Source organism: Somniosus microcephalus, chromosome 13 (assembly GCF_052327205.1).
Source record: "Somniosus microcephalus isolate GS21.2 chromosome 13, FLI_Smic_1.0, whole genome shotgun sequence".
Lineage (NCBI taxonomy): Eukaryota > Metazoa > Chordata > Chondrichthyes > Squaliformes > Somniosidae > Somniosus > Somniosus microcephalus.
The window spans coordinates 82,476,796-82,504,092 of NC_140999.1; the positions used below are offsets into that span (position 1 = coordinate 82,476,796).

Genomic DNA, 27,297 nt, shown 5'->3' on the forward strand with positions numbered 1-27,297 from the left:
TGCGCAAACAGCGTTAAATGTATAATCAATATGGGAGTTGTCGCTATCTTCATTGCGCCCGCCCCAACATTAGGTAACGCCCCAATTCTCAGTCTCTTTAGGCCCTAACCGCTGGCGCAAACAACCGAATTTCTAGGCCTAAGACTTTTAATTGGGTCCAATGTTTCCACTTTCCTACACCCCTTATATCCAGACAGGCACAGGTGTCTCCACTGATTATAACCTCATAGGGTCCAGACCATTTTGGGGCAAATCCCAGTTTTCCAGGTAAGTTTTTTAACATTACCTTAGATCCAGCGGGTGGAACCTCGGGGAGCATTTGTAATTTCAGCTCCTCGTCCCTTTCCTGTTGACGGTTCCTAACCCCCGCCCTCATTTCTTTTAGTTGGTTACTTAGTTCCAACACATATCATTTTAGCCTGTCTTTTAAGGGCCCCAAATCTGCTCCACCTGTTATAATGCCTTCTGGTAATTGCATTGCTCGTCCTGTCATTAGTTCATAAGGGGTTAGTCCAGTGGTACGATTGGAAGTTGCTCTCAACTTCATTAATATTATGGGTAACACCTCCACCCATGTTTTTCCAGTTTCGGCTCTAGCTTTGGCCAGAGCTAATTTCAAAGTTCTGTTCATTCTCTCTACCATCCTGGAGCTTTCGGGGTGGTAGGGTATGTGGAATTTCTGTTTGATTCCCATCAATTTGCAAATGGTTTTTACCACTGTTCCAGTAAAGTGCGTTCCTTGATCAGAATCTATTTGAAATGGTACTCCCCACCTTGGGATAACTTCTTCTGCCAAAAGACGCGCAACTGTTAATGCGGTACAATTTCGGGTAGGAAAAGCCTCTACCCACCTTGTAAACTGATCAATTATTACTAAACAATATATTTTTCCGTGTGATGATGGTAGGGGGCCAGTAATGTCAATTTGTAAGTGTTCCCAAGGTCCCCGAGGTCGAGGCTGATGTGCCATTCTAATTTTTACAGGCCTGCCTGGATTATATTGTGCACACGTCACACACCGGTGACAGTGTTTTGCTATATCTCTTCCCATTCCAGGCCACCACCAATCTCTTGAGAGAGCTTCCTGCATGGCATCTCGTCCTGAATGCGTCAGGCCATGATGCAGATCCAGTAACGTTAACCTTACACACTCTGGTGCTAATACTTTAGTATCCTTCCTCCAGATTCCATCTGACCCTTGTACTGCCCCTTTCTGTTTCCATTCATCCTTTTCTACTGGCGGGGTATCTTTCTGCAATTTCTGTATTTCAATTTCTTCCATTTGTACGCTCCCTACGGGATAACTGTCTTCCTCTTCCTCTAATTCTAGAGCTGCCTTGGCCGCCAAATCGGCCACCTGATTACCCTGTTGATTTAGCCAGTCAGGGTTACCCTGTTCTGGGGCCTTCTGGTGTGCCTTTATTTTTATAACGGCTACCTTACTTGGTTTTGCCGCTGCATCTAATAAGGCTCTTATTCGTTGTTGATGTTTAATCGGTTCCCCAGTAGTGGTTACAAATCCACATCTTCCCCAGGCTGTCATATAGTCGTGTACTACCCCAAAGGCGTACCGGCTATCTGTATAAATATTGACAGTTTTTCCTTCTGCTAATTCAAGGGCTTTGGTTAGGGCGACTATCTCCGCAACCTGTGCGGTAGTCCTCCTTCTAATCGCCCGGATTTTACTGTTTTAAGAGTATTGTCCACTATTGCCCAGCCTGTTCTAGGTAAGCCGTTAATATATTTGCGGGATCCATCTACATAGAAGACCTCTTCTGTCTGTTCCAAAGCTTCTTCCTTAATCCAACTTTCCTCAGCTTCCTCATCTATATCCCCACACTTATGTGGTTCTCCTTCGTTTAACATTCCTGCGGCTGGGTTAACTCCGGTGTCCCGAATTATTCGTACTGATTTATCCGCTGGTACTAATACGGCTTCCCATTTTGCCCTCCTCATATTTGAAACTGATCTTAATCTTCCGGTATTTAACATTTCTACCAAGGTTGTGTTTGGTATGGAGGATAATTTCTCCTGTCATTACGATGGGCTCACTAACCTTTACCGCCCATGCTGCACAATCCAGGGCAGCTACACACCGAGAAAGTCCGGCTGCTGCCGAACATCGTCGTGTGGAATAATAGGCTACCGGTCTATTATCACCCTCGTGGTCTTGAGTGACTACCACAGCGTAGAAGCCTCCTTCATTTTCACAATAGATGTGAAATGGCTTACCTATATTGGGTAATCCTAATCCTGGAGCTAATGTTAAGGCAGTTTTTAGTTCGGTATACGCATTTTCTTGTTCCGATCCCCATTCTATCTGATCGAGGGCTGCATTCCCTCCTTTTACTAATCTTTGTATTGGCTCCGCTATTTTAGCAAAGTTAAAGAGTCCTAATACTTTCCTAACTCCTCTAACTGTACTAGGTCTGGGCATAGCCCGCATAGCCGCTTTTCTATCTTCTGGCATTGTTTTAGTCCCTTGCAAAATTTTATGGCCCAAATAGGTTACTTCTGATTTCCTAACTTGCGCTTTTTTGGGGTTCACTTTAAACCCTTTACTATTTAGTGCTCGTAACACCAAATAGAGTGCACAATTGTGGTCTTCCTCCTTCTCTGAAGCAATGAGGAGGTCATCCACATATTGTAAAATAGCACTTCCCTTCGGGAGGTCAACTGTCTCCAGTAGAGACTGCATGACTCTATGGAATATAGCCGGACTGTTATGGAACCCTTGTGGCAAGCGGGTCCATGTGTATTGCGTATCTCCTATAGTGAATGCAAATTTCTCCTGGGATTCTGAGTCCAAAGGTAATGACCAGAATCCATTTGCAATATCTAATACCGTGAAAACTTTATGTTCTGCGCTTAACCCATTTAATATTGTCGCTGGACTTGCTACAATAGGATGTAACTTTGGTGTTACTTTATTTAAAGCGGTATAGTCAATAGTTAATCTCCAAGTTCCATCGGGTTTTCCTACTGGCCAGGTAGGGGAATTGGTTGTGCTTTCCGTTTTATGCACTACTCCCTGTTCTTCCAATGTTTTAATTATTTCCGTGATTGCTTTCTTAGCTTCGGGTTTTATTGGGTATTGTCTATGCGGTTTATGCTCTGGTCCAGGGATTTTAATTGGTTCCATTCTTACTTTTCTGGTATCTAATTTATCCTCTGCCCATACGCCTTTTACGGCATTACATATTGTTCCAAAATTACCAGTTTCTAATTTCCAAACTCGGAAAAGAGGTTTAGCAGTTGCTATTTTAGTGCAATTTGCAGCATATTGGTTTACTTCAGTTTTACTTCCATCCTGTCTAGGCCAGATCAATTTTCCTTTATGACAGTCAATCAGGATTTTATATTCCCTCATAAGGTCATTTCCCATTATAGTTCCTTCATTATTTTTACACACATAAAATCTCATCGGGATCAAATGGCCATCTAATTCGACCACTTGTACTGTACTTAAAAAGGCGGGGGTCTTTGTTCCCCCTAATCCGGTCAAATACATTTTAGTTTTTGTGATGGGTAAAGGTAAATCGGTTATAGACATAGATGCGCCAGTGTCCACTAGCATGTTACACTGCCAGCCCCCTACTAGTGCGGACACATAAATTCTACTATCTCCCTTAATTTTAATTACGGGGGCCGCTGCATGTCGGTGCCCTCCGTCCCGAGCATCCCTAAAGGCTTGGAGTTCTCGGTATTCATCACTGGTCATTTTTCCCTGTTCTTGATTTTAAATACTCGAGTTTCTTCTCTAGTTCCCTAATTTTGACGTCTTTGGCTTCTAACTTACTATCTCTTTCTTTTATTCCAATCTTACATTTTTCAACGGCTTCTTGTAAGCCAACCAATTGGCTGGACCAAGAGTATTCCTGCCTTTTTAGTCTTGTCCTTTTTCTCCTTTTCCCACCATTCTCTTTGTGCTACCAATGTCTGACTCGTATCCCATCCATCTCGCTGCATTTTTTTTATTAGGGTTCTCCTATCAGCCATATACTGATTACTAAGGGAGCCCGAAGGCCCCCATGTTTGACCCTTACCTGTCATCTTGTAAATCCTCTCCTTCCCCTGTGTTGTCAGAGGTACGTCCTCCTCATGAAGAGAAGCGAGCGTACGTGCAACCTATGTATCGGTGGTTCCCCGGGACCTTCTGCTGGTCCAACCCCGAAGGTAGTAAGCGACGTCTACGAGTTTTACCTTATAATCCTTATAAATACCCTACGAGATACAAACAAACAAAGAATACCACAAACTTTCGGTTAACTGTGAATTCTCAGCTCTCGTCAAACCCCTTTCTTGTTCTTTTGATCAGTCGGTGCTCCGGTGTCACCCGTCTAGCGTCGCTAATTGATGGACGGTCAAAAATTTGACTACTCACCCGAGATCACCTCTGGGTGCTCCGGCGCCCTCCGAGCTGATCCTGCCGACTACGCCAATTTGTTAGGGTGTAATTGGAGCCTGAGCGGGCCAAGTGATATACGAGGTTGACACGTTACCCAATTTAGACTTATGTGAATAAACTCACACAACCAAATAGTTTGAGAGAAGTAAAAATGCACAGTTTAATGTACAGAGCGCTCTGGGAGAAGAAGAACAGTAGACCCCGCGGTCTCAGCTGCCAGCTTCTCGGTTTTACAACAGTAGCCGAGCTTCTTTTATACAGTTTAAAAACAGGAAAGGTACCATATCAGCAGGTTTTACATTAATTCCTTGGCCAATCTGGTACATTAGCATCCTTCAACTTTGGCCAATCCGATACCTTAGCAACCCTTAATCACATTCTGTCAAAAACAAGTTAATTATATTATTATACCGTTAGCTTGCTTCTTTCACAAACAACTTAATTATATTACTGTTAGCTAGCTTCTTTCATGTGACATGTTGGTATTTCGCAACCCTATTCTCACAGTGATACCTATATCCTACCAGTTGCGTAACCCTGCCCTTAAACACCCTTTACCTCCCTTGTTATTCCTAAACATAATTTTTCGCTCTTACAGTTTTACCCCAACAGTTGACTAGCCGTTCCTGTCTTACGTCTGTACAAGTGATATCACAAGTTGGTGCAAGCAGATCAAGTCAGCTGTCTGTTATGCCAGTGTCTGCAAAATGTCAATAAATGTCAAGTATTTCAGCAGGCACTACGGTGACATTTAAAATTTTCCTCCAACAGGAGTGTTCCACTGTTGGGGGAAGGGAGTGTTCCATTGCTGGGGGGAGAGTTCCAGTGTTGGGGGAGGGGGAGAGTTCAAGAGTTGGGGAGGGGGGAGAGTTCCAGTGTTGGGGTGAGGGGAGTGTTCCAGTGTTGGGGGGAGAGAGTTCCATTGTGGAGGGAGGGGGGAAGTGTTCCAGTGTTGCGGGGAGGGTAGTGTCCAGTGTTGGTTGAGAGAATTCTAGTGCAGGGGAGGGCGGAGAGTTCCAGAGTCAGGGGAGGGGGGAGATTTCCAGTGTTGGGGGAGCGGGGAGTGTTCCAGTGTTGGGGGAGGGGGAGAGTTCCAGTGTTGGGGGAGGGGTGAGTGTTCGAGTGTTGGGGAGGGCAGAGAGATCCAGTGTAGGGGGAGGGGGAGCATTACAGTGTTGAGGGGTGGGTAGTTCCAGTGTTGGGTTGGGGAGGGGAGAGTTCCTGTGTTGGGGGAGGGGAGAGTTCCCGTGTTGGGGGAGGGGGAGAGTTCCCGTGTTGGGGGAGGGGGAGAGTTCCAGTTTTGGGGAGGAGCAGAGTGTTCCAGTGTTGGGGAGGGGGGAGAGTTCCAGTATTGGGGGGGTTCCAGTGTTGGGGGAGGGTGGAGAGTTCCAGTGTTGGGGAGGGGGTGAGTTCCAGAGTGGGGGAGGGGGGAGAGTTCCAGTGTTGCAGGGGACGGGAGTGTTCCAGCGTTGGGGAGGGGGGAGAGTTCCAGTGTTGGGGAGGGGGGAGTGTTCCAGTGTTGGGGGGGTGTAGTTCCAGTGTTGGGGGGAGGGGGAGCATTCCAGTGTTGGGGGTGGGTAGTTCCAGTATTGGGGGGTGGGGAGAGTTCCAGTGTTGGGGGAGGTGAGAGTTCCAGTGTTGGGGGAGGGGGAGAGATCCAGTGTTGGGGGGAGAGGATTGTTCCAGTGTTGGGGAGGAGGGAGAGTTCCAGTGTTGGGGGCTTCCAGTGTTGAGGAAGGGGAGTGTTCCAGGGTTAGGGAGGCAGGAGGGTTCCAGTGCTGGGGGAGGGGGTAGTATTCCAGTGTTGGGGAGGGGGGGCGTTCCAGTGTTGGGGGTGGGTAGTTCCAGTGTTGGGGAGGGGGAGAGTTCCAGTGTTGGTGGAGTGGGGAGAGTTCGAGTTTTGTGGGGAGGTGGGTGTTCCAGTGTTGGGGAGGAGGGAGAGTTCCAGTGTTGGGGGTGGGGGGAGAGTTCCTGTGTTGGGGAGGGAGCAGAGTTCCAGTGTTGGGGGTGGATAGTTTCACTGTTTGGGGTAGGGGAGAGTTCCACTATTGGGGGAGGGGAGAGTTCCAGTTTTGGGGGAGGGACAGAGTTCCAGTGTTGGGGTAATGGGAGTGTTCCAGTGTTGGGGAGGGTGGAGAAATCCAGTGTTGGTGGTTCCAGTTTTGGGGGAGGGTTGTATTCCAATGTTGTCAATGGTGGAAGAGTTCCAGTGTTGTGGGAGGGGGAGAATTCCAGTGTTGTGGGAGGGGGAGAATTCCAGTGTTGTGGGAGGGGTAGAATTCCAGTGTTGGGGGAGGGGGTAGAGTTCCAGTGTTGCGTCAGGGGAGTGTTGCAGTGTTGGGGGGAGAGTTCCAGTATTGGGGGGAGAGTTTCAGTGTTCGGGAGGCGGGAGTTCCAGTGTTGGGGGGGTGAGAATTCCAGTGTTGGGGGAGGGGATTGTTCCAGTGTTGTGGGGGGGGAGAGTTCCCGTGTTGGGGGAAGTGGGGAGAGTTCCCGTGTTGGGGGAGGGGGAGAGTTCCCGTGTTGGGGGAGGGGGAGAGTTCCAGTTTTGGGGAGGAGCAGAGTGTTCCAGTGTTGGGGAGGGGGGAGAGTTCCAGTATTGGGGGGGTTCCAGTGTTGGGGGAGGGTGGAGAGTTCCAGTGTTGGGGAGGGGGTGAGTTCCAGAGTGGGGGAGGGGGGAGAGTTCCAGTGTTGCAGGGGACGGGAGTGTTCCAGCGTTGGGGAGGGGGGAGAGTTCCAGTGTTGGGGAGGGGGGAGAGTTCCAGTGTTGGGGAGGGGGGAGTGTTCCAGTGTTGGGGGGGTGTAGTTCCAGTGTTGGGGGGAGGGGGAGCATTCCAGTGTTGGGGGTGGGTAGTTCCAGTATTGGGGGGTGGGGAGAGTTCCAGTGTTGGGGGAGGTGAGAGTTCCAGTGTTGGGGGAGGGGGAGAGATCCAGTGTTGGGGGGAGAGGATTGTTCCAGTGTTGGGGAGGAGGGAGAGTTCCAGTGTTGGGGGCTTCCAGTGTTGAGGAAGGGGAGTGTTCCAGGGTTAGGGAGGCAGGAGGGTTCCAGTGCTGGGGGAGGGGGTAGTATTCCAGTGTTGGGGAGGGGGGGCGTTCCAGTGTTGGGGGTGGGTAGTTCCAGTGTTGGGGGGAGGGGAGAGATCCAGTGTTGGGGGAGGTGAGAGTTCCAGTGTTGGGGGAGGGTGAAATTTCCAGTGCTGGGGGGAGCGGATTGTTCCAGTGTTGTGGAGGAGGGAGATTTCCAGTGTTGGGGGCTTCCAGTGTTGAGGAAGGGGAGTGTTCCAGGGTTGGGGGAGGTGGGAGGGTTCCAGTGCTGGGGGAGAGGGGATTGTTCCAGTGTTAGGGGAGGGGGGGAGTTCCAGCATTGGGCGAGTGGGTAGAGTTCCAGTCCTGAGGGGGGAGAGTTCCAGTGTTGGGGGAGGGGAGAGTTCCATTGTTGGGGGAGGTGGGAGAGTTCCAGTGTTGGGGGAGGGGGAAGAGTGCCAGTGTTGGGGGGGCGGAGTGTTCCAGTGTTGGGGGATTTCCATTGTTGGGGGGAGAGTTCCAGTGTTGGGGGGTAGAATTCCAGTGTTGTGCAGGGGGGAGAGGGCCAGTATTGTGGGAGGGGGGAGAGTTCCAGTGTTGGGGAGCGGGAAGTGTTGCAGTGTTGGGGAGGGGAGAGTTCCAGTTTTGGGGAAGGGGGAGAGTTCCAGTGTTGGTGAGTGGGTAGTTCCAGTGCTGGGGGGAGGGGAGAGTTCCAGTGTTGGGGGAGGGGGGAGTTCCAGTGTTGAGGGAGGGGGACAGTTCCAGTGTTGTGGGGACGGGAGTGTTCCAGTGTTGGGGGTTGTTCAGTGTTGGGGGGACTGTTCCAGTGTTGGGGAGGGGGGAGATTGCAAGTGTTGGGGAGGGGGGAAGAGTTCCAGTGTTGGAGGGTGGGTAGTTCCAGTGTTGGGGAGTGGGGAGTTCCAGTGATGGGGGGAGGGGAGCGTTCCAGTGTTGGAGGAGGAGAATGTTCCAGTGTTGGGGGAGGGGAGTGTTCCAGTGTTGGGGAGTGCCGAGAAATCCAGTGTTCGGGGTTCCAGTTTTGGGGGGAGGGGAGTGTTCCAGTGTTGGGGAAGGGGGGAATTCCAGTGTTGGGGGAGGGGGAGAGTTCCAGTGTTGCGGGGAGGGGAGTGTTCCAGTGTTGGGGGTTATTCAGTGTTGGGGTGAATGTTCCAGTGTTGGGGAGGGGGGAGAGTGCCAGTGTTGCGGAGAGGGAGGTGTTCCATTGTGGGGGGGGGGGAGATTTCCAGTGTTGGGGAGGGGGAGAGTTCCAATGTTGTGGAAGCGGGGGGAGAGTTCCCATGTTGGGGGGGTTCCAGTGTTGGGGGGGAGTTCCAGTGTTGGTGGGGGGGAGTGTTACAGTGTTGGGGGAGATTTCCAGTGTCAGGGGGGTGGCAGGGTGGAGAGTTCCAATGTTGGTGGAGGGGGGGGAGTTACAGTGTTGGGGAGGAGGGAGATTTCCAGATTTGGGGAGCGGGGAGAGTTCCAGTGTTGGGGGAAGAGTTTGTTCCAGTGTTGGAGGGGAGAGTTCCAGTGTTGGGGGAGGGTGGATAATTCCAGTGTTGGGGGAGGGGGAGAGTTCCAGTGTTGGGGAGGGGGAGAGTTCCAGTGTTGGGGAGGGGGGCGAGTTCCAGTGTTGGGGAGGGGGAAGAGTTCCAGTGTGGGGAGGGGGGAGATTTCCAGTGTTGGGGAGGGGGAAGTTTTCCAGTGCTGGGGGAGAGGGTATTTCCAGTGTGGGGTGTGGAGAGTTACAGTGTTGGGGAGGGTGGAGATTTCCAGAGTTGGGGAGGGGGGAGAGTTCCAGTGTTGGGGAAGAGTGTGTTCCAGTGTTGGAGGGGAGAGTTCCAGTGTTGCGGAGGGTGGAGAGTTCCAGTGTTGGGGAGGGTGAAGAGTTCCAGTGTTGGTAGGTTGGGGAGAGTTCCAGTGTGGGGAGGGGGAAGTGTTCCAGTGCTGGGGGAGAAGGTATTTCAAGTGTGCGGTGTGGAGAGTTACAGTGTTGGGGAGGGTGGAGATTTCCAGAGTTGGGGAGGGGGAGAGTTCCAGTGTTGGGGAAGAGTGTGTTCCAGTGTTGGAGGGGAGAGTTCCAGTGTTGGGGGAGGGCGGAGATTTCCAGTTTTGGGGGAGGGGGTAGTTACAGTGTTGGGGAAGGGGAGAGTTCCTGTGTTGGTGGGGTTGTTCCAGTGTTGGGGAGGGGGGAGAGTGCCAGTGTTGCGGAGAGGGAGGTGTTCCATTGTGGGGGGGGGAGATTTCCAGTGCTGGGGAGGGGGAGAGTTCCAATGTTGTGGAAGCGGGGGGAGAGTTCCCATGTTGGGGGGGTTCCAGTGTTGGGGGGGAGTTCCAGTGTTGGTGGGGGGGAGTGTTACAGTGTTGGGGGAGATTTCCAGTGTCAGGGGGGTGGCAGGGTGGAGAGTTCCAATGTTGGTGGAGGGGGGGAGTTACAGTGTTGGGGAGGAGGGAGATTTCCAGATTTGGGGAGCGGGGAGAGTTCCAGTGTTGGGGGAAGAGTTTGTTCCAGTGTTGGAGGGGAGAGTTCCAGTGTTGGGGGAGGGTGGATAATTCCAGTGTTGGGGGAGGGGGAGAGTTCCAGTGTTGGGGAGGGGGAGAGTTCCAGTGTTGGGGAGGGGGAAGAGTTCCAGTGTGGGGAGGGGGGAGATTTCCAGTGTTGGGGAGGGGGAAGTTTTCCAGTGCTGGGGGAGAGGGTATTTCCAGTGTGGGGTGTGGAGAGTTACAGTGTTGGGGAGGGTGGAGATTTCCAGAGTTGGGAAGGGGGGAGAGTTCCAGTGTTGGGGAAGAGTGTGTTCCAGTGTTGGAGGGGAGAGTTCCAGTGTTGGGGAGGGGGGAGAGTTCCAGTGTTGGGGAGGGGGAAGAGTTCCAGTGTTGGTAGGTTGGGGAGAGTTCCAGTGTGGGGAGGGGGAAGTGTTCCAGTGCTGGGGGAGAAGGTATTTCAAGTGTGCGGTGTGGAGAGTTACAGTGTTGGGGAGGGTGGAGATTTCCAGAGTTGGGGAGGGGGGAGAGTTCCAGTGTTGGGGAAGAGTGTGTTCCAGTGTTGGAGGGGAGAGTTCCAGTGTTGGGGGAGGGCGGAGATTTCCAGTTTTGGGGGAGGGGGTAGTTACAGTGTTGGGGAAGGGGAGAGTTCCTGTGTTGGTGGGGTTGTTCCAGTGTTGGGGGGTGGGGAGAGTTCCAGTGTTGGGGGAGGGGGAGAGTTCCAGTGTTGGGGAGGGGGAAGAGTTCCAGTGTGGGGAGGAGGAGATTTCCAGTGTTGGGGAGGGAGGAGAGTGCCAGTGTTGGTAGGGTGGGGAGAGTTCCAGTGTTTTGGAGGGGAGAGTTCCTGTGTTGGGAAGGGGGAAGTGTTGCAGTGTTGGGGGAAGGGGTATTTCCAGTGTGGGGTGTGGAGAGTTGCAGTGTTGGGGAGGGTGGAGAGTTCCAGTGTTGGGGAGGGGGAAGAGTTCCAGTGTTGGGAGAGGGGGTATTTCCAGTGTCGGGTGTGTAGAGTTCCAGTGTAGGGGGGGAGAGTTCCAGTGTTGGGGGAGGGGGGAGATCCAGTGTTTAGGGGGGAGAGATCCAGTGTTGGGCGAGGGGAGTGTTCCAGTGTTGGGGGAGGTGAGTGTTCCAGTTTTGGGGGAGGGGGAGTGTTCTAGTGTTGGGGGGAGCTGAGTGTTCCAGTGTTGGGGATGGGGCAGAGTTCCAGTGTTGGGGACTTCCAGTGTAGAGGAAGGGGAGTGTTCCAGGGTTGGGGGAGGCGGGAGAGTTCCAGTGCTGGGGGAGGGGGGAGAGTTCCAGTTTTGGTGGAGGGGGGAGAGTTCCATTGTTGGGGGGGGAGTGTTCCAGCGCTGGGGGGAGCGGATTGTTCCAGTGTTGGGGAGGAGTGAGAGTTCCCGTGTTGGGGGTTTCCAGTGTTGAGGAAGGGGACTGTTCCAGGGTTGGGGGAGGTGGGAGGGTTCCAGTGCTGGGGGAGAGGGGAGTGTTCCAGTGTTAGGGGAGGGGGGAGAGTTCCAGTCCTGAGGGGGGAGAGTTCCAATGTTGGGGGAGGGGAGAGTTCCATTGTTGGGGGAGGTGGGAGAGTTCCAGTGTTGGGGGAGGGTGGAGAGTTCCAGTGTTGGGGGAGCGGAGTGTTCCAGTGTTGGGGGATTTCCATTGTTGGGGGGAGAGTTCCAGAGCTGTGCAGGGGGGAGAGGGCCAGTATTGTGGGAGGGGGAGAGTTCCAGTGTTGGGGAGGGGGAAGTGTTGCAGTGTTGGGGAGGGGAGAGTTCCAGTTTTGGGTAAGGGGAGAGTTCCAGTGTTGGGGAGTGGGTAGTTCCAGTGCTGGGTGGACGGGAGAGTTCCAGTGTTGGGGGAGGGGGAGAGTTCCAGTGTTGCGGGGAGGGGAGTGTTCCAGTGTTGGTGGTTGTTCTCTGTTGATGGGATTGTTCCAGTGTTGGGGAGGGGGGAGAGTGCCAGTGTTGGGGAGGGGGGAAGAGTTCCAGTGTTGGAGGGTGGGTAGTTCCAGTGTTGGGAGTGGGGAGTTCCAGTGCTGGGGGGAGGGGAATGTTCCAGTGTTGGGGGACGGGAGTGTTCCAGTGTTGGTGAGTGTCGAGAAATCCAGTGTTCGGGGTTCCAGTTTTGGGGGGAGAGGAGTGTTCCAGTGTTGGGGAAGGGGGGGAGTTCCAGTGTTGGGGGAGGGGGAGAGTTCCAGTGATGCGGGGAGGGGAGTGTTCCAGTGTTGCGCGTTGTTCAGTGTTGGGGGGAGTGTTCCAGTTTTGGGGAGGGGGGAGAGTGCCAGTGTTGCGGAGGGGGGAGAGTTCCAGTGTTGGGGAAGAGTGTGTTCCAGTGTTGGAGGGGAGATTTCCAGTGTTGGGGGAGGGTGGAGAGCTCCAATGTTGGGGGAGGGGGTAGTTACAGTGCTGGGGAGGGGGAGAGTTCCCGTGTTGGGGGGGGGTAGTTCCAGTGTTGGGGGTGGGGAGAGTTCCAGTGTTGGGGGAGGGGGAGAGTTCCAGTGTTGGGGAAGGGGGAGAGTTCCAGTGTTGGGGAGGGGGAAGAGTTCCAGTGTGGGGAGCAGGAGATTTCCAGTGTTGGGGAGGAAGGAGAGTGCCAGTGTTGGTAGGGTGGGGAGAGTTCCAGTGTTTTGGAGGGGAGAGTTCCAGTGTTGGGGAGGGGAAGTGTTCCAGTGTTGGGGGAGGGGGTATTTCCAGTGTGGGGTGTGGAGAGTTCCAGTGTTGGGGAGGGTGGAGAGTTCCAGTGTTGGGGAGGGGGAAGAGTTCCAGTGTTGTGGAAGGGGAGAGTTCCAGTGTTGGGGAGGGGGAAGAGTTCCAGTGTTGGGGGAGGGGGTATTTCCAGTGTGGGGTGTGTAGAGTTCCAGTGTTGGGCGAGGGGAGAGTTCCAGTGTTGGGGGAGGAGAGTGTTCCAGTTTTGGGGGAGGGGAAGAGTTCTAGTGTTGGGGGGAACTGAGTGTTCCAGTGTTGGGGAGGGGGGAAAGTGCCAGTGTTGGGGGCTTCCAGTGTAGAGGAAGGGGAGTGTTCCAGGGTTGGGGGAGGCAGGAGAGTTCCAGTGCTGGGGGAGGGGGGGAGAGTTCCTGTTTTGGTGGAGTTGGGTTAGTTCAAGTGTTGGGGGTTGAGTTCCAGTGTTGGGGGAGGGGTGAGAGTTCCAGTGTTGGGGGAGGGGGAGAGTTCCAGTGTTGGGGGAGGGGGACCGTTCCAGTGTTGGGGGGTGTTCCAGTGTTGGGGGAGGGGGGAAGAGTTCCAGTGTTAGGGGGAGGGAAGAGTTCCAGTCCTGAGGGGGGGAGTTCCAGTTTTGGGGGAGGGGAGAGTTCCAGTGTTGGGGGGTGAGAGGTCCAGTGTTGTCGGAGGGTGCAGAGTTCCAGTGTTGGGGGAGGGGGGAGAGTTCCCGTTTTGGGGGAGGGAGGAGAGTTCCAGTGTTGGGGGGAGTGGAGTGTTCCAGTGTTGGGGGAGTGGAGTGTTCCAGTGTTGGGGGAGGGGCAAGAGTTCCAGTGTTGGGGGGAGGGGAGATTTCCAGTGTTGGGGGAGAGGAGAGTTCCATTGTTGGGGGAGGTTGGAGAGTTCTAGTGTTGGGGGATGGGGGAGAGTTCCAGTGTTGAGGGGGCGGAGTGTAACAGTGTTGGGGGAGTTTTAGTGTTGGGGTGAGAGTTCCAGTGTTGGGGGGGAGAGTTCCAGTGTTGTGGAGGGGGGAGAGTGCCAGTATTGTGGGAGGGGGAGAGTTCCAGTGTTGGGAAGGGGGGAAGATTTCCAGTGTTGTGGGGTAGGTCATTCCAGTGCTGGGGGAGGGGAGTGTTCCAGTGTTGGGGAGTGTGGAGAAACCCAGTGTTGGGGGGTGCAAATTTTGGGGGGAGGGGAGTGTTCCAGTGTTGCGTGAGGGGGGGAGTTCCAGTTTTGGGGGAGGGGGAGAGTTCCAGTGTTGGGGGAGGGGAGCGTTTCAGTATTGGGGGCTGTTCCAATGTTGGGGGGAGTGTTCCAGTGTTGAGGGGGAGAGTTCCAAAGTTGTGGCAGGGGGGGAGAGCTCCCATGTTGCAGGGGTTCCAGAGTTGGGGCTGAATTACAGTGTGGGGTGAGGTGGGAACAGTTCCAGTTTTGGGGGGGGTAGTGTTCCAGTGTTGCGGGGAGAGTTCCAGTGTTGGGGCAGGGTGGAGAGTTCCAATGTTGGGGGAGGGCGGAGAGTTACAATGTTGGGGTGGGGGGAGAGTTCCAGAGTTGGGGAGGGGGGAGAGTTCCAGTTTTGGGGGAAGGGGTGTCTTCCAGTGTTGGAGGGGAGAGTTCCAGTGTTGGGGGAGGCTGGAGATTCCAGTGTTGGGGGAGGGGGTAGTTACAGTGCTGGGGAGGCGCAGAGTTCCAGTGTTGGGGAGGGGGATAGTTCCAGTGTTGGGGGGTGGGGAGAGTTCCAGTGTTGGGGGGAGAGTTCCAGTGTTGGGGGAGGGGGGAGTTCCAGTGTTTGGGGGGAGAGTTCCAATGTTGGGGAAGGGCCATGTTCCAGAGTAGGGGGAGAGATGCAGTGTGGGGGGAAGAGTTCCAGTGTTGGGGGAGGTGGGTGAGTTCCAGTGTTGGGGGAGGGGGTAGTGTTCCAGTGTTGGGGGAGAGGGAGATTTACAGTGTTGTGGGAGGGGGGAGAGTTCCAGTGTTGGGAGAGGGGAGTGCTCAAATATTGGGGGAGGGTTCAGTGTTGGAGTGGTGGGGGAGGGGGGAGAGTTCAAGTGTAGGGGGAGGGGGAGTGTTCCAGTGCTGGGGGGTGGGTAGTTCCAGTGTTGGGGAGTGGGGAGATCCAGTGTTGGAGGAGGGGAATGTTCCAGTGTTGAGGGAGGGGAGTGTTCCAGTTTTGGGGAGTGCGGCAAAATCCAGTGTAGGGGATTCCAGTTTTGGGAGGAGGGTCTTGTTGCAGTGTTGGGGGAGGGGGGAGTTGCAGTGTTGGGGGAGGGGGGAGTTCCAGTGTTGGGGGAGGGGGAGAGTTCCAGTGGTGCGGGGAGGGGAGTGTTCCAGTGTTGGGTGTTGTCCAGTGTTGTTGTTCAGTGTTGAGGGGAGTGTTCCAGTGTTGGGGAGGGGGGAGTGTGCCAGTGTTGCGGAGAGGGAAGTGTTCCATTGTGGGGGGGTGGAGATTTCCAGTGTTGGGGGAGGGGGAGAGTTCCAATGTTGGGGGAGGGGGAGAGTTCCAGTGTTGGGGGAGGGGGAAGAGTTCCATTGTTGGGGGGTGGGGAGAGTTCCAGTGTTGGGGGAGGGGGAGAGTTCCAGTGTTGCGGAGGGGGGAGTGTTCCATTGTTGGGGAGGGGGAGGAGTTCCAGTGTGTGGAGTAGGAGATTTCCAGTGTTGGGGAGGGAGGACAGTGTCAATGTTGGTAGGGTGGTGAGAGTTCCAGTGTTATGGAGGAGGAGAGTTACAGTGTTGGGGAGGGGGAAGTGCTCAAGTGTTGGGGGAGTGGATATTTCCAGGTTGGGTGTGGAGAGTTGCAGTGTTGGGGAGGGTGGAGAGTTCCGGTGTTGGGGGGGGGGAAGAGTTCCAGTGTTGGGGGAGGGGGGAGAGTTCCAGTGTTGGGGAGGGGGAAGAGTTCCAGTGTTGGGGGAGGGGGTATTTCCAGTATGGGGTGTGTAGAGTTCCAGTGTAGGGGGGGAGAGTTCCAGTGTTGGGGGAGTTCCAGTGTTTGGGGGGAGAATTCCAGTGTTGGAGGAGGTGAGAGATCCAGTTTTGGGGGAGGGGGAATGTTCCAGTGTTGGGGGAGAGTTCCAGTGTTGGGGAGGGGGAGAGTGCCAGTGTTGTGGAGGGGGAAGTGCTCCATTGTGGGGACGGGGGTGATTTCCAGTGTTGGGGGAGGCGGAGAGTTCCAGTGTTGTGGGAGTGGGCAGAGTTCCCATGTTGGGGGTTTCTAGTGTTAGGGGGAGTTCCAGTGTGGGGTGAGGTGGGAAGACTTCCAGTGTTGGGGGGAGTGGAGTGTTCCAGTGTTGGGGCAGGGTGGAGAGTTCCAGTGTTGTGGAGGGGGAAGAGTTCCAGTGTTGGGGGAGGTGATATTTCCAGTGTCGGGTGTGGAGAGTTCCAGTGTTGGGGGAGGGGGGAGTTCCAGTGTTGGGGGAGGGGAGAGTTCCAGTGTTGGAGGAGGTGAGAGATCCAGTTTTGGGTGAGAGGGAGAGTTCCATTGTTGGGGGGAGCTGAGTGTTCCAGTGTTGGGGAGGGGGGAGAGTTCCAGTGTTTGGGGCTTCCAGTGTAGAGGAAGGGGATTGTTCCAGGGTTGGGGGAGGCGGGAGAGTTCCAGTACTGGGGGAGGGGGAGAGTTCCAGTGTTGGTGGAGGGGGGAGAGTTCCAGTGTTGGGGGGGGAAAGTTCCAGTGTTGGGGGAGAGTTCCAGTGTTGGGGGAGGGGGAAAATTCCAGGGTTGGAGGAGGGGGGACCGTTCCAGTGTTGGGGGGGTAGAGGTCCAGTGTGGGGAGAGGGGGAAGTGTTCCAGTGTTGGGGGGAGGGAAGAGTTCCAGTGTTGGGGGGAGCAGTGGGTTGCATTGTTGGGGGGAGAGTTCCAGTGTTGGGGGAGGGGGGATTTCCAGTGCTTCGGGGAAGTGTTCCAGTGTTGGGGAGGGGAGATTTGCAGTGTTGGGGAAGGGGGAGAGTTCCACTGTTGGGGAGTGGGTAGTTCCAGTGCCGGGGGGAGGGGAGAGTTCCTGTGTTGGGGGAGCGGAAAGTTCCAGTGTTGGGGGAGGGAAGTGTTCCAATGTTGGGGAGTGTGGTGAAATCCAGTTTTGGGGAGTTCCAGTTTTGGAGGCAGGGGAGTGTTCCAGTGTTGGGGCAGGGGGCAATTCCAGTGTTGGGGAGGAAGAGAGTTCCAGTGTTAGGGGAGGTGGGAGTTCCAGTGTTGGGGAGGGGGAGAGTTCCAGTGTTGGGGGGAGGGGAGTGTTCCAGTGTTGGGGGTTGTTCCAGTGTTGGGGGAGAGTTCCAGTGTTGGGGAGGGGGAGAGTGCCAGTGTTGTGGAGGGGGAGTGTTTGGGGGGAGAATTCCAATGTTGGGGAAGGGGCATGTTCCAGTGTGGGGGGAAGAGTTCCAGTGTTGGGGTAGGTGGGTGTGTTCCAGTGTTGGGGGAGGGGGTAGTGTTCCAGTGTTGGGGGAGAGGGAGATTTACAGTGTTGTGGGAGGGGGAGAGTTCCAGTGTTGGGAGAGGGGAGTGCTCAAGTATTGTGGGAGGGTTCAGTGTTCGAGTGTTAGGGGAGGGGGGAGAGTTCCAGTGTAGGGGGAGTGGTGTGTTCCAGTGCTGGGGGGTGGGTAGTTCCAGTGTTGGGGAGTGGGGAGTTCCAGTGCTGCAGGGAGGGGAGAGTTCCAGTGTTGGAGGAGGGGAATGTTCCAGTGTTAAGGGAGGGGAGTGTTCCAGTTTTGGGGAGTTTGGAGAAATCCAGTGTTGGGGGTTCCAGTTTTGAGGGAAGTGTTCCATTGTGGGGGGGTGGAGATTTCCAGTGTTGGGGGAGGGGGCAGTTCCAGTGTTGGCAGGTGGGGAAGAGTTCCAGTGTTGGGGGAGCGGGAGAGTTCCAGTGTTGCAAAGGGGGGAGTGTTCCAGTGTTGGGGAGGGGGAAGAGTTCCAGTGTGGGGAGTAGGAGATTTCCAGTGTTGGGGAGGGAGGAGAGTGTCAATGTTGGTAGGGTGGTGAGAGTTCCAGTGTTGTGGAGAAGGAGAGTTCCAGTGTTGGGGAGGGGGAAGAGTTCCAGTGTTGTGGGAGGGGGAGAGTGCCAGTGTTGGGGAGGGGGGAGTGTTCCAGGGTTGGGGAGGGACAAGAGTTCCAGTGTGTGGGGAGGAGGTTTCCTGTATTGCGGAGGGAGGAGAGTGCCAGTTTTGGTAGAGTGGGGAGAGTTCCAGTGTTGGGGAAGGGGAGAGTTCAAGTGTTGGGGAGGGGGAAGAGTTCCAGTGTTGGGGGAGGAGTTATTTCCAGTGTGGGGGGTGGAGAGTTCCAGTGTAGGGGGGAGATTTCCAATATTGGGGAGGGGGGAGTTCCAGTGTTTGGGGGGAGTTTTCCAGTGTTGGGGAAGGGGCGTGTTCCAGAGAAGGGGGGAGAGTTCCAGTGTGGGGGGAAGAGATCCAGTGTTGTGGGAGGGGAATTTCCACTGTTGGGGGGAAGGGAGTGTTTCAGTGTTGGGGGAACAGTTCCAGTGTTGGGGGAGGGGAAGAGTTCCAGAGTTGCAGTAGGGCGGAGAGTTCCAGTGTTGGGAGAGGGGGGAGAGTTCCAGTATAGGGGGAGGGGGAGTGTTCCAGTGCTGATTGGTGGGTCGTTCCAGTGTTGGGATGTGGGGAGAGTTCCAGTGTTGGGGGAGGTGAGAGTTCCAGTTTTGGGGGAGGGGGAGAGTTCCAGTGTTGGGGGAGCGGAGTGTTCCAGTGTTGGGGAGGGGGTAGAGTTCCAGTGTGGGGGGGGGTTCCAGTGTTGCGGGAGGGTGAGAGTTCCAGTGTTGGTGGAGGGTGAGAGTTCCAGTTTCGGGGGGGTGGAGACATCCAGTGTTGGGGGTTCCAGTTTTGGGGGGAGTGGAGTATTCCAGTGTTGTGGATGGGGGTGAGTTCCAGTGTATGGGGAGGGGGTGCGTTCCAGTGCTGGGGGGGTGTAGTTCCAGTGTTGGGGGAGGGGAGTGTTCCAGTGTTGGGGGAGGTGAGTAGTTCCAGTGTTGGGGGAGGGGGAGAGATCCAGTGTTGGCAGAGGGGGGAGAGTTCCAGTGTTGGGGAGGGAGCAGAGTTCCAGTGTTGGGGGTGGATAGTTCCACTGTTTGGGGGAGGGGAGAGTTCCAGTATTGGAGGAGGGGAGAGTTCCAGTTTTGGGGGAGGGAAGAGTTCCAGTGTTGGGGTGATGGGAGTGTTCCAGTGTTGGGGAGGGTGGGGAAATCCAGTGTTGGGGGATCCAGTTTTGGGGGGAGGGGTGTATTCCAGTGTTGGGGATGGAGGGAGAGCTCCAGTGTTGTGGGAGGGGGAGAATTCCAGTGTTAGGGGAGCGGGGAGAGTTCCAGTGTTGGTTCAGGGGAGTGTCGCAGTGTTGGGGGGAGAGTTCCAGTATTGGGGGAGAGTTCCAGTATTGGGGCGGGGGGAGTGTGCCAGTGTTGCGGGAGTGGACCGAGTTCCACTGTTGGGGAGGTGGAAGTTTTGCAGTGTTGTGGAGGGGGGAGATTGCCAGTGTTGGGAGTTGGGGAGAGTTCCAGTGTTGGGGAGAGGGGAGAGTTCCAGTGTTCGGGAGGGTGAAGAGTTCCAGTGTTGGGGGAGGGGATAGCGTTCCAGAGTGAGGGGAAAAGTTCCAGTGTTGGGGGAGGCAGGAGTTCCAGTGATGGGTTGTGAGAATTCTAGTGCTGGGGGAGGGGAGTGTTCCAGTGTTTGGGGGGGGGAAGAGTTCCAGTGTTCGGGGGGAGATTTCCAGTGTGGGGGGAGTGGGGAAGAATTCCAGAGTTGGGGGAGGGGAGTGTTCCAGTGTTGGGGAGAGAGTTCCCGTGTTGTGGGAGGGTGCAAAGTTCCAGTTTTGGGGGATGTGGGTGAGTTAATGTGTTAGAGATGGGGGAGAGTTCCAGTGTTGGGGGAGGGGTGAGAGTTCCAGTGTTGGGAGGAGGGGAGATTTCCAGTGTTGGGGGAAGAGAGAGTTCCAGCCTTGGGGGAGGGGAGAGTTCCATTTTTGGGGGAGGTGGCAGGGTTCCAGTGTTGGGGGAGGGGAGAGTCCCAGTGCTGGGGGGGGCGGAGTTTTCCAGTGTTGGGGAGGGGGAGAGTTCCAGTGTTGGGGAGGGAGCAGAGTTCCAGTGTTGGGTGTGGATAGTTCCACTGTTTTTGGGAGGGGAGAGTTCCAGTATTGCGGAGGGGAGAGTTCCAGTGTTGGGGGAGTGGGAGAGTTCCAGTGTTGGGGTGATGGGAGTGTTCCAGTGTTGGGGAGGGCGGAGAAATCCAGTGTTGTGGGGATCCAGTTTTGGGGGTGGGGTGTATTCCAGTGCTGGGGATTGGGGGAGAGTTCCAGTGTTGTGGGAGGGGGACAATTCCAGTGTTCGGGGAGGGGGGAGCATTCCAGTGTTGTTTCAGGGGAGTGTTGCAGTGTTGGGGGAGAGTTCTAGTATTGGGGGGAGAGTTCCAGTATTTGGGAGAGGGGAGTGTGCCAGTGTTGTGTGAGTGGGCCGAGTTTCAGTGTTGGGGAGGGGGAAGTTTTCCAGTGTTGGGGAGGGGGGAGAGTGCCAGTGTTGGGGGCTGGGGAGAGTTCCAGTGTTGGGGAGAGGGGAGAGTTGCAGTTTTGTGGAGGATGAAGAGTTCCAGTGTTGGGGGAGGGGGGAGCGTTCCAGTGTGGGGGGAGACTTCTAATGTTGGGGGAGGCAGGAGTTCCAGCGATGGGGTGTGAGAATTCCAGTGCTGGGGGAGGGGAGTGTTCCAGTGTTGGGGGGGAGAGTTCCAGTGTTGGGGGGGAGCTTTCCAGTGTTGGGGGAAGTGGGGAGAGTTCCTGCATTGGGGAGTGGGTAGAGATCCAGTCCTGAGGTGGGAGAGTTCCAGTTTTGGGGGAGGGAGGAGATTACCAGTGTTGGGAGAGGGGGGAGAGTTCCAGTTTTGGGGAGGGAGGAGAGTTCCAGTGCTGGGGGGTGTTCCAGTGTTGGGGGGAGAGTTCCAGTGTTGGGGGGAGAGTTCCAGTGTGTGGGGCAGAGTTCCAATTTGGGGGGAGGGGGGAAGAGTTCCAGTGTTGGGGGGAGGGGAGTGTTCCAGTGCTGGGGGGCAGAGTTTTCCAGTGTTGGAGAGGGGGAGAGTGCCAGTGTTGCAGGAGGGGGTTGAGTTCCAGTGTTGGGGAGTGGGAAGTGTTCCAGTGTTGGGGTGGGGAGTTTTCCAATGTTGCAGAAGTGGGGAGAGTTCCAGTGTTGGTGAGGGGGGAAGCATTCCAGTGTTGGGGAGGGGAGAGTTACAGTGTTGGGAAGGGAGGAGAAATCCAGTGTTTGGGGGTTCCTGTTTTGAGGGGAGGAGAGTGTTCCAGGGTTGGGGGAGGGGGGAAGAGTTCCAGTGTTGGGGGAGGTGGGAGAGTTCCAGTGTTGGGGGGGAAGAGTTCCAGTGTTGGGGACGGGGGTGAGGGCCATTGTTGCGGAGGTGGAATTGTTCCATTGTCGGTGGGGGGGAGACTTAGTGTTGGGGAGGGGGAGAGTTCCAGTGTTGGGGAGGGGGGAGAGTTCCAGTGTTGGGGAGGGGGAAGTGTTCCAGTGTGGGGGGGAGGAGATTTCCAGTGTTGGGGAGGGGGGAGAGTGCCAGTGTTGGGAGGGTGGGGAGATTTCCAGTGTTGGGGAGGGGGTAGAGTTCCAGTGTTGGGGAGGGGGCAGAGTCCCAGTGTTGGGGGGTAGTTCCAGTTTTCGGTCGAGGGGAGAGTTCCAGTATTGGGGAGGGGAAGAGTTTCAGTGTTGGTGGAGTGAGGAGAGTTCCAGTGTTGGGGGGAGGTGTGTGTTCCAGTGTTGGGGAGGACGGACAGTTCCAGTGTTAGGGGAGGGGGAGAGTTCCAGTGTTGGGGAGGGAGCAGAGTTCCAGTGTTGGGGTGGATAGTTCCACTGTTTGGGGGAGGGGAGAGTTCCAGCATTGGGGGAGGGGAGAGATACTGTGTTGGGGGAGGGTGAGAGTTCCAGTGTTGGGGTGATGGGAGTGTTAAAGGGTTGGGGAGGGTGGAGAAATACAGTGTTGGGGGGTTCCCGTTTTGGGGGGAGTGGTGTATTCCAGTGTTGGGGATGGGGGTGAGTTCCAGTGTAGTGGGAGGGAGAGAATTCCAGAGTTGGGAGAGGGGGGAGAGGGGGGAGAGTTCCAGTGTTGGGTCAGGGGAGTGCTGCAGTGTTGTGGGGAGAGTTCCAGTATTGGGTGGAGAGTTCAAGTGTTGGGGAGGGGGGCGAGTGCCAGTGTTGTGGGAGTGGACAGAGTTCCAGTATTGGGGAGGTGGGAGTTCCAGTGTTGGGGGAGGGGGAAGAGTTCCAGTGTTGGGGGAGGGGGTATTTCCAGTGTGGGGAGTGGAGATTTCCAGTGTAGCGGAGGGCGGGGGGAGATTTCCAGTGTTGTGGAGGGGGAGTTCCAGTGTTTGGCGGGAGAGCTCCAGTGTTGGGGAAGGGGCGTGTTCCAGAGTAGGGGGGAGAGTTCCAGTGTGGGGGGACGAGATCCAGTGTTGGGGGAGGGGAGCTTTCCACTGTTGGGGAAAAGGGAGTGTTTCAGTGTTGGAGGGAGAGTGCCAGTGTTGGGGGAGGGGAAGAGTTCCAGAGTTGGGGTAGGGCGGAGAGTTCCAGAGTCGGGGGAGGGGGAGAGTTCCAGTGTTGGGCAAGGGGTAGTGTTCCAATGTTGAGGGAGGGGGAGAGTTACAGTTTTGGGAGAGGGGGGAGAGTTCCAGTGTAGGGGGAGAGGGAGTGTTCCACTGCTGAGGGTGGGTAGTTCCAGTGTTGCGGGGAGGGGAAAGTTCCAGTGTTGGGGGAGGTGAGCGTTCCAGTGTTGGGGGAGTGGGAGAGTTCCAGTGTTGGGGGGAGCAAAGTGTTCCAATGTTGGGGAGGGGGGAGAATTTCAGTGTTGGGGAGGGGAGAGTTCCTGTGTTGGGGGAGGGGGAGAGTTCCAGTGTTGGGGTGATGGGAGTGTTAAAGTGTTGGGGAGGGTGGTGAAATCCAGTGTTGGGTGGTTCCCATTTTGGGGTAAGGGGCGTATTCCAGTGTTGGGGATGGGGGTGAGTTCCAGTGTTGTGAGAGGGGGAGAACTCCAGTGTTGGGGGGAGGGGGGAGAGTTCCAGTGTTGGGTCAGGGGAGTGCTGCAGCGTTGGGGGGAGAGTTCCAGTGTTGGGGAGGGGGGCGAGTGCCAATGTTGTGGGAGGGGATAGAGTTCAAGTGTTGGGGAGGGGGGAGTTCCAGTGTTGGGGGAGGGGGAGAGTTCCAGTGTTGGTGGAGGGGGTATTTCCAGTGTGGGGGATGGAGATTTCCAGTGTAGGGGGGAGAGTTCCAGTGTTGGGGGAGAGGGGAATTCCAGTGTTTGGGGGGAGATTTCCAGTGTTGGGGACGGGGCATGTTCCAGAGTAGGGGGGAGAGTTCCAGTGTGGGGGAAGAATTCCAGTGTTGGGGGAGGGGAGTTTTCCACTGTTGTGGGGGAGGGAGTGTTTCAGTGTTGGGGGGAGAGTTCCTGTGTTGGGGGAGGGGAAGAGTTCCAGAGTCGGGGTAGGGCGGAGAGTTCCAGAGTCGGGGAAGGGGGAGAGTTCCAGTTTTGGGGAAGTGGGTAGTGTTCCAGTGTTGAGGGAGGTGAGCGTTCCAGTTTTGGAGGAGGGGGAGAGTTCCAGTGTTGGGGGGAGCGGAGTGTTCCAGTGTTGGGGAGGGGGAAAATTCCAGTGTAGGGGGAGGGGGTATTTCCAGTGTGGTGGATGGAGACTTCCAGTGTAAGGGGGGAGAGTTCCAGTGTTGGGGGAGGGGGTATTTCCAGTGTGGGGGATGGAGAGTTCCAGTGTTTTTGGGGAGTGTTCCAGTGTTGGGGAAGGGGCATGTTCCAGAGTAGGGGGGAGAGTTCCAGTGTGGGGGCAGAGTTCCAGTGTTGGGGGAGGGGAGTTTTCTACTGTTGGGGGGAAGGGAGTGTTTCAGTGTTGGGGGGAGAGTTCCTGTGTTGGGGGAGGGGAAGAGTTCCAGAGTCGGTGGAGGGGGAGAGCTCCAGTTTTGGGCAAGGGGGTAGTGTTCCAGTGTTGAGGGAGGTGAGCATTCCAGTGTTGGGGGAGGGGGAGAGTTCCAGTGTTGGGGGGGAGCGGAGTGTTCCAGTGTTTGGGAGGGGGGAGAATTCCAGTGTTGGGTCGAGGGGAGAATTCCGGTGCTGGGGAGGGGGAGAGTTCCAGTGTTGGTGAATTGCGGAGAGATCCAGTGTTGGGGGGAGGTGAGTTTTCCAGTGTTGGGGAGGAGGGACAGTTCCAGTGTTGGGGGAGGGGGAGAGTTCCAGTGTTGGGGAGGGAGCAGAGTTCCTGTGTTGGGGTGGTTAGTTCCACTGTTTGGGGGAGGGGAGAGTTCCAGTATTGGGGGAGGGGAGAGTTCCTGTGTTGGGGGAGGGGGAGAGTTCCAGTGTTGGGGTGATGGGAGTGCTAAAGTTTTGGGGAGGGTGTCGAAAGCCAGTGTTGGGGGCTTCCCGTTTTGGGGGGAGGGGTGTATTCCAGTGTTGGGGATGGGGGTGAGTTCCAGTGTTGTGTGAGGGGGAGAATTCCAGTGTTGGGGGGAGGGGGAGAGTTCCAGTGTTGGGTCAGGGGAGTGTTGCAGTGTTGCGGGGAGAGTTCCAGTATTGGGAGGAGAGTTCCAGAGTTGGGGAGGGGGGCGAGTGCCAGTGTTCTGGGAAGGGGGAGAGTTCCAGTGTTGGGGGAGGGGGTATTTCCAGTGTGGGGGATGGAGAGTTCCAGTGTAGGGGGAGAGTTCCAGCCTTGGGGGAGGGGGGAGTTCAAGTGTTTGGGGGGAGAGTTCCAGTGTTGGGGAAGCTGCGTGTTCCAGAGTAGGGGGGAGAGTTCCAGTGTGGGGGGAAGAGTTCCAGTGTTGGGGGAGGGGAGTTTTCCACTGTTGGGGGGAAGGGAGTGTTTCAGTGTTGGGGGGAGAGTTCCTGTGTTGGGGAGGGGAAGAGTTCCAGAGTTGGGGTAGGGCGGAGAGTTCCAGAGTCGGGGGAGGGGGAGAGTTCCCGTTTTGGGGAAGGGGGTAGTGTCCAGTGTTGAGGGAGGGGGAGCGATACAGTTTTGGGGGAGGGGGGAGAGTTCCAGTGTTGGGGGAGGGGAGTTTTCTACTGTTGGGGGGAAGGGAGTGTTTCAGTCTTGGGGGGAGAGTTCCTGTGTTGGGGGAGGGGAAGAGTTCCAGAGTTGGGGTAGGGCGGAGAGTTCCAGAGTTGGTGGAGGGGGAGCGCTCCAGTTTTGGGCAAGGGGGTAGTGTTCCAGTGTTGAGGGAGGTGAGCATTCCAGTGTTGGGGGAGGGGGAGAGTTCTCGTGTTGGGGGGGAGCGGAGTGTTCCAGTGTTTAGGAGGGGGGAGAATTCCAGTGTTGGGTCGAGGGGAGAGTTCCGGTGCTGGGGAGGGGGAGAGTTCCAGTGTTGGTGAATTGCGGACAGATCCAGTGTTGGGGGGAGTTGAGTGTTCCAGTGTTGGGGAGGAGGGACAGTTCCAGTGTTGGGGGATGGGGAGAGTTCCAGTGTTGGGGAGGGAGCAGAGTTCCTGTGCTGGGGTGGTTAGTTCCACTGTTTGGGGGAGGGGAGAGTTCCAGTATTGGGGGAGGGGGGAGTTCCTGTGTTGGGGGAGGGGGAGAGTTCCAGTGTTGGGGTGATGGGAGTGCTAAAGTTTTGGGGAGGGTGTCGAAATCCAGTGTTGGGGGATTCCCGTTTTGGGGGGAGGGGTGTATTCCAGTGTTGGGGATGGGGGTGAGTTCCAGTGTTGTGTGAGGGGGAGAATTCCAGTGTTGGGGGGAGGGGGAGAGTTCCAGTGTTGGGTCAGGGGAGTGTTGCAGTGTTGCGGGGAGAGTTCCAGTATTGGGAGGAGAGTTCCGGTGTTGGGGAGGGGGGCGAGTGCCAGTGTTGTGGGAAGGGGGAGAGTTCCAGTTTTGCGGGAGGGGGTATTTCCAGTGTGGGGGATGGAGAGTTCCAGTGTAGGGGGAGAGTTCCAGCGTTGGGGAGGGGGGAGTTCAAGTGTTTGGGGGGAGAGTTCCAGTGTTGGGGAAGCGGCGTGTTCCAGAGTAGGGGGGAGAGTTCCAGTGTTGGGGGAGGGGAGTTTTCCACTTTTGGGGGGAAGGGATTGTTTCAGTGTTGGGGGGAGAGTTCCTGTGTTGGGGAGGGGAAGAGTTCCAGAGTTGGGGTAGGGCGGAGAGTTCCTGAGTCGGGGGAGGGGGAGAGTTCCAGTTTGGGGGAAGGGGGTAGTGTCCAGTGTTGAGGGAGGGGGAGCGTTACAGTTTTGGGGGAGGGGAAGAGTTCCAGAGTTGGGCTAGGGCGGAGAGTTCCAGAGTTGGGGTAGGGCGGAGAGTTCCAGAGTCGGTGGAGGGGGAGAGCTCCAGTTTTGGGCAAGGGGGTAGTGTTCCAGTGTTGAGGGAGGTGAGCATTCCAGTGTTGGGGGAGGGGGAGAGTTCCAGTTTTGGGGGGGAGCGGATTGTTCCAGTGTTTGGGAGGGGGGAGAATTCCAGTGTTGGGTCGAGGGGAGAGTTCGGTGCTGGGGAGGGGGAGAGTTCCAGTGTTGGTGAATTGCGGAGAGATCCAGCGTTGGGGGGAGGTGAGTGTTCCAGTGTTGGGGAGGGGGAAGTTTTCCAGTGTTGGGGAGGGGTGAGAGTGCCAGTGTTGGGGGTTGGGGAGAGTTCCAGTGTTGGGGAGAGGGGAGAGTTCCAGTGTGTGGGGGGGCAGAGTTTTCCAGTGTTGGGGAGGGGGAGAGTGCCAGTGTTGCGGGAGGGGCTGAGTTCCAGTGTTGCAGATTGGGAAATATTCCAGTGATGGGGAGGGGAGATTTCCAATGTTGGGGAAGTGGGTGAGTTCCAGTGTTGGGGAGGGGGGAAGAGTTCCCGTGTTGGGGAGGGGAGAGTTCCAGTGTTGGGAGAGGGGTGTGTTCCAGTGTTGGGGAGGGTGGAGAAATCCAGTGTTTGGGGGTTCCAGTTTCGGGGGGAGGAGAGTGTTCCAGTGTTGGGGGAGGGGGGAGAGTTCCAGTGTTGGGGAGGTGGGAGAGTTCAAGTGTTGGGGGAGGGGGAGATTTCCAGTGTTGGTGGGAGGGGAGTGTTCCAGTTTTGGGGGTTGTTCCAGTGTTGGGTGGGGAGAGTTCAATTGTACGGGACGGGGGTGAGTGCCAGTGTTGCGGAGGTGGAATTGTTCCATTGTGGGGGGGGGGGATTTGCAGTGTTGGGGAGGGGGGAGAGTTCCAGTGTTGTGGAGGGGGAAGTGTTCCAGTGTGGGGAGGAGGAGATATCCAGTTTTGGGGAGGGGGGAGAGTGCCAATCTTGGGAGGGTGGGGAGAATTCCAGTGTTGGGGAGGGGGCAGAGTTCCAGTGTTGGGGAGGGGGCAGAGTTCCAGTGTTGGGGGGGTAGTTCAAGTGTTGGGTCGGGGGGAGAGTTCCAGTGTTGGGGAGGGGGAGAGTTCCAGTGTTGGTGGAGTGGTGAGAGTTCCAGTGTTGGTGGGAGGTGAGTGTTCCAGTGTTGAGGAGGAGGGACAGTTCCATTGTTGGGGGAGGGGGAGAGTAGAGTTCCAGTGTTGGGGTGGATAGTTCCACTGTTTGGGGGAGGGGAGAGTTCCAGTATTGGGGGAGTGGAGAGTTCCTGTGTTGGGGGAGGGGGAGAGTTCCAGTGTTGGGGTGAAGGGAGTGTTACAGTGTTGGGGAGGGTGGAGAAATCCAGTGTTGGAGGATCCAGTTTTGGGGGGAGGGGTGTATTCCAGTGTTGGGGATGGGGGAGAGTTCTGGTGTTGTGGGAGGGGCAGAATTCCAGTGTTGGGGGAGGGGGGAGTGTTCCAGTGTTGGGTCAGGGGAGTGCTG

The 27,297-nt window shown here is 56.1% G+C and overlaps 1 protein-coding gene across 5 annotated transcripts in view; it reads left to right on the forward strand.

Moving 5' to 3' along the window:
* Positions 1–218: 218 nt before the first annotated feature.
* Positions 219–27,297, forward strand: part of LOC147108451 (calcium and integrin-binding family member 3-like) — a 690,292-nt gene continuing 663,213 nt past the window's right edge. For 2 of the 5 annotated variants that reach the window (XM_086005094.1, XM_086005097.1), the window contains exon 1: positions 458–830. Coding sequence is in view for 1 of the 5 variants with exons in the window: in XM_086005097.1 (XP_085861223.1) it covers positions 814–830 (17 nt within the window). In the remaining 4 variants the exon portion in view is untranslated. Of the gene's footprint in view, positions 268–452; positions 831–27,297 lie in introns of those variants that run through there. The other 3 variants (XM_086005096.1, XM_086005098.1, XM_086005095.1) reach the window with 3 other exon arrangements.